The sequence below is a fragment of the Oncorhynchus mykiss genome, chromosome 24, assembly GCF_057628025.1.
Source record: "Oncorhynchus mykiss isolate SJ-2025 chromosome 24, ASM5762802v1, whole genome shotgun sequence".
Classification (NCBI taxonomy): Eukaryota; Metazoa; Chordata; class Actinopteri; order Salmoniformes; family Salmonidae; genus Oncorhynchus; species Oncorhynchus mykiss.
The window spans coordinates 14494007-14499394 of record NC_143045.1 but is presented as its reverse complement, the minus strand read 5'-3'; the positions used below and the strand labels follow the sequence as shown (position 1 = coordinate 14499394).

The window sequence follows — 5388 nt, the reverse complement described above, 5'->3', positions numbered from 1 at the left end:
CAGCCCGCCACAGGAGTCGCTGGTGCGCGATGAGACAAGGACACCCCTACCGACCAAGCCCTCCCTAACCCGGGCGACGCTAGGCCAATTGTGCGTCGCCCCACGGACCTCCCGGTCGCGGCCGGTTACGACAGAGCCTGGGCGCGAACCCAGGACTCTGATGGCACAGCTGGCGCTGCAGTACAGCGCCCTTAACCACTGCGCCACCCGGGAGGCCCTCACCTGTCTGTCCTGAGCTGCCGGAGTCGCCCGTCTGTCCTGAGCTGCCGGAGTCGCCCGTCTGTCCTGAGCTGCCGGAGTCGCCCATCTGTCCTGAGCTGCCGGAGTCGCCCATCTGTCCTGAGCTGCCGGAGCCGCCCTTCTGTCCTGAGCTGCCGGAGCCGCCCGTCTGTCCTGAGCTGCCGGAGTCGCCCATCTGTCCTGAGCTGCCGGAGCCGCCCTTCTGTCCTGAGCTGCCGGAGCCGCCCGTCTGTCCTGAGCTGCCGGAGCCGCCCGTCCGTCCTGAGCTGCCGGAGTCTCCCGTCCATTCGGGACCCGTGGATAGGGTCCCCAGTCCGAGGTCGGCGGCGAGGGTCGCCGCTCTAAAGAGACCATGGAGGCGGGCTAAGAGGTCGACAAGGACTATGGTGGAGTGGGGTCCACGTCCCGCGGACAGACACCCACCCAGACCCTCTGACCTTAATTCCTTTGATTTGTCTTTGTTTTAGTATGGTCAGGGCGTGAGTTGGGTGGGTTGTCTATGTTCTGTTTTCTATGTTGTGTTTGCGTTTGGCCTGGTATGGTTCTCAATCAGAGGCAGGTGTCGTTAGTTGTCTCTGATTGAGAATCATACATAGGTAGCCTTTTCACACTTGTGTTTCGTGGGTGTTTATTTTCTGTGTCTGTGTGTTCCACACGGAACTGTTTCGGTTAGTTATTTCACGTGTCGTTTATTGTTTTGTTTCAGTGTTCGCTTGTTTTAATAAAGAGCGCATTGGTCCTCTGATCCTCGGAGGAGGAGGAGGAAGACAGCCATTACAAGGTGGGTATAAATGGCGGAAGGTATCGTGAGGGATATGATGCAGGAAATATTACTATGATGGAGGATTTATCAATAAATGAGGGGCAAACACGGGAGAAGTTAATACGCGAAATAAAAATAAAACCCCTGGAAGGGGGGTCTGAGCTGGCAACCCTGATGTACCAAAGGGGCGGCAGGGTATCCTAGTGTTTAGAGCGTTGGACTAGTAACCGGAAGGTTGCAAGTTCAAATCGCCGAGCTGACAAGGTACAAATCTGTCGTTCTGCCCCAGAACAGGCTGTTCACTGTTCCTAGGCCATCATTGAAAATAAGAATTTGTTCTTAACTGACTTGCCTAGTTAAATAAAGGTAAAATTAAAAAATAGTTACAATCTGATGCCGCGTTCAAAACCACTGAGAACTAAGAAATCGCAGACTTTAGTGCGTTCAAGACAACTGAGAACTTGGGAAGAAAGTGACTTCCGACTGTGAAAATCTTTTTGAACAGTCATCCAGCTTGGAATTCCAACTCGGGAACTCATGCCTCTTTCTCGAGCTCCGACTTTCAGACCTGAAGACCACTGACGTCATGATTTGACCTCGTATTTTTCAGAGTTCCCAGTTGTCTTGAAAGCACTATAAGTCAGTCGAGTGAACTATCCCTTGACCTCATTTTTTATAACATCTTTGGTCTGACAGACACTTACGTGACAACCAGAATGCATTGTATGATGTCAACAAACATGGCGCCACACATAACTGGCAAATAGGTTAGCATTAGCTCATTATAATCAGCAAAACCTTCAAAAAAGTATTTTACACACATATGTGTGCATTACAATCTATGCAAGAATCAGAATGCATTATTTGTCACCAGTGTTTGAAAACGTGAATAAAACAGTAACTAAATTATGCTCCATACATGCATACGTTATGCTACAGTAAAAACGACAAGATATACAAAAAATATGGCACTTACTTTAATAGGAATGCACGCATGTCCAAAGTTATTATTTGTAGCTAAGGAAAACAACAATGAAGGCAATCCGGGCGCCAGCCAGAAAATGAACCAGGTGGGAAAAGTGTGTGCAATGCCCGACTCTTCATACTTGATCTGGGCAAGTGCTTGGGCTCTCGATGAAGAGAGAAGTTTGTAAAGCCTAAAAACATAAATTGTCCACAACTGTGAAATTACCTACTTCATATGTGAATTAATGACGTGGCAGAACACACCTCAATTTAAACTGTTGTTAGAAAATCAAACTTGTTAGAAAATCATTTGAAATTGAGCCAGTTGAAATATAGCCTTAGGCAATTAGCAGGCAGCAGGCCTTGGTTTGAGGGCAGCACGGGTTAACTGTCCTGTTGCATAACAATCACATTTTGGAACAGTGAGTGCACTCTGGCATCACGCTCATAAATAAACTCACGCTGGGGCAACCGTTAGAGATATGTGGAACTCACACGTGAAAAGGCTAATGAGTACAAGTACAAATGTAACCTATTTGGTGCTGTGTTGACTACCCCCACATGGAGAAAACGAGAACTGTGGGTTTTCACTGAATCTATCTAAATCATGAGGCTCATTTTTATTTCCTGATGTGCAGGAAAATTCTCCTCGACAAGAAAGAACAAATTACGATCCGACATCTGTAGGAGTTTGGCCATGCTCTAAACAAGTTATGTTCAAAATGAGGTAAAGTGGCACATAAACTTGAACAACATTACTTTGAAAACATTGAAATAGTTGGAAAGCGTTAATATGATCTTGAAAAATATTACCTTGCTACATGAACGAAATACTGTTTTGGAATTGATCTCATATCTTATTGATGTGGTCTCATTAGGAAGGTAACCTCCAGAGTGAGCAGTGTGTCTGAGGGGTTCACCTGTCTATCACTCCATACATCTCACATGTTGCTATGGCAGTTGAGATACTCAGGTACTGCCCCATAAAGGAGTGGTGCGGAGAGTGGAGAAGTGTCATACCTACTGTAGGTATGATCTGGTCTGCTCAGGTGGAGGTGATCTGCTCTGGCCCTCAGAAGAGAGATACAGAGACCATACAAATACACAGACCATACCAATGATCATCTTCAAGGAGAATTTAAGGATAACTTGATTTGTTGTTTTTATCATTGTTCAACCATACGAATAATAATCAATTATTATCTTTCAAGGGGAACTTTGAAGACTTTGAAATTACTTTGTATGATTAATCATCTAAATCCGTTCAATATTAGTTTTTTTAACTTAGTTAAATTAAGATTTGTGAAGATTAAGAAATATGTATAATGCTTCATGCACACCAGAATGTGATAGATGTTGAATTGCCAGACTGTATGCTCACTGCATTTTACTGTACTCTAAGTGGGTGCTGAAGCTGGGTGGTTTAGGGTTGTTCTGCAATCAAAATCATGTTCAACCTCTGAATGCCAACGACACTGTTCAAAGGAGAGATATCATTGTTGAGAGGCTGACAGACTGCTGTATGGTTGTCAGTTACTGTTAGAATATAAAAAATGTTTTAAAGATAAACTGAACATTCTCAGGTCCTGTGTACACTAGCCATGTGTGCCTGCTGTCAATGACAATAGAGTTCAACTCCTCCCAGGAGATAGTGTTTGTGCTGCATGGACTGAACGTGACACAGATAAACAAACACATCTACTTCTCATTTACTCTCATCCTATACATCTTCACCATTTTTTGTGAATCTGATACTGATCGTTACCATTTTTCTGGAGAAAATGTTGCATGAACCTATGTATTTATTTCTCTGTAATCTGTGTATTAATGGTATCTATGGCGCTTCAGCTTTCTACCCAAAGATACTTTATGACCTTTTATTTGACTCTCATGTGATAACATACATTGGGTGCCTGACCCAGATATTGGTAATCTACTCCTATGCTTTCTGTGAATTCACCAGCTTGACAGTGATGGCATATGACAGGTATGTTGCCATCTGTAAACCGTTACAATACCACTCTATCATGACTACTCGAAAAGTGTGGACCCTGCTTCTTCTTACGTGGCTTTTCTCATGGCTAGAAAGTGGCTTCGGCATGGGAATAACAGCTAAATTACCCCTCTGTGGCCTCAACATCGATAAACTCTACTGCTCAAACTGGGCGGTCGTGAAGCTCTCATGTGTTGACACCACTCTGAACAACCTTTACGGCTTCATTGCCACTTTTTCTCACATCTCTCAAATGATACTCATCGTGATTTCTTATGTGAACATCATCAAAGCATCTTTGCGTTCCCGGGCGGAGAGGAAGAAGTTCATGCAGACCTGTCTGCCTCATCTGATCACCCTCACTAACTTCACCATATCCCTCACCTTCGATGTGATGTTTGCTCGCTACGGCAGCAACACCAGCCTGCTGGCCCTGAGGAATATCATGGCGGTGGAGTTCCTTGTTGTGCCTCCTCTGGTGAACCCTATCATATACGGGATGAAACTCACTCGGATTCGGAATAGAGTTGGAAGGATGTTTAAACTTAAAGTTGCTGCCTTGACCTAATTTATTGTGGTGATGTACTGTAGTGTGTATCAATATATCTTTCTTGTTGATCTATTTTACATAAAGCTTGGCCATTTGCATATGTTATTTTTAATGGAAATTAGGAAGGAAAATGTGCATCTCGTTCACAATTAAACACGTGGTACTTTATTTATTGAAATATTAAAATTATGATATTTGATCCATCAATGGCCTTCGTCAGAAAAATATTTCAAGGACATGATGTGGCCCACATATGTTGTTTTAATGATGGAGAGCATTTGGAGTCATGGAGTCATCTTCTTACCCTGACCAATTAAGTGAAATTAGCTGTGTATATGTCACAGGTGAGACAAATGCCATTTGATTACTTTGCACGTTTTAGCCCATGTAATCCTAATCTAGTGCTTGCTAATTGATTAATTGAGAAGTGTGATTAGCTCCCTGTTGTTCCATGCGAAAGGATTTACTCTGCCCAAAATCTGTACATGAAAAATAATCCCACAAAGTGAGGAATTTTTGTATGTACACTACGGTTCAAAACTTTGGGGTCACTTTTCCATTTCCTTGTTTTTGAAAGAAAAGCTCATTTTTAGTCCATTAAAATAACAAATTGATCAGAAATACAGTGTAGACATTTAATGTTGTAAATGACGATTGTAGCCTCACAAGTCCTCAACTGACAGCTTGATAAAATAGTACCCACAAAACACCAGTCTCAACGTCAACAGTGAAGAGGCGACTTCAGGATGCTGGCCTAGGCAGAGTTGCAAAGAAAAAGCCATATTTCAGATTGGCCAATAAAAATAAAATGTATAGATGGACAAAAGAACAGACACTGGACAGAGGATATGAGACCCATGGGAAGGTGCAGGTCAG

At 43.5% G+C, this 5388-nt stretch overlaps 1 protein-coding gene across 1 annotated transcript; it reads left to right on the top strand.

Annotated features, from left to right (window-relative positions):
- Positions 1-3587: 3587 nt before the first annotated feature.
- Positions 3588-4530, top strand: LOC110503330 (olfactory receptor 4S1-like). Its single transcript, XM_021581696.2, is given in 2 exon segments — positions 3588-3707; positions 3709-4530. Coding segments are annotated over 2 exon segments (942 nt in total).
- Positions 4531-5388: the final 858 nt, after the last annotated feature.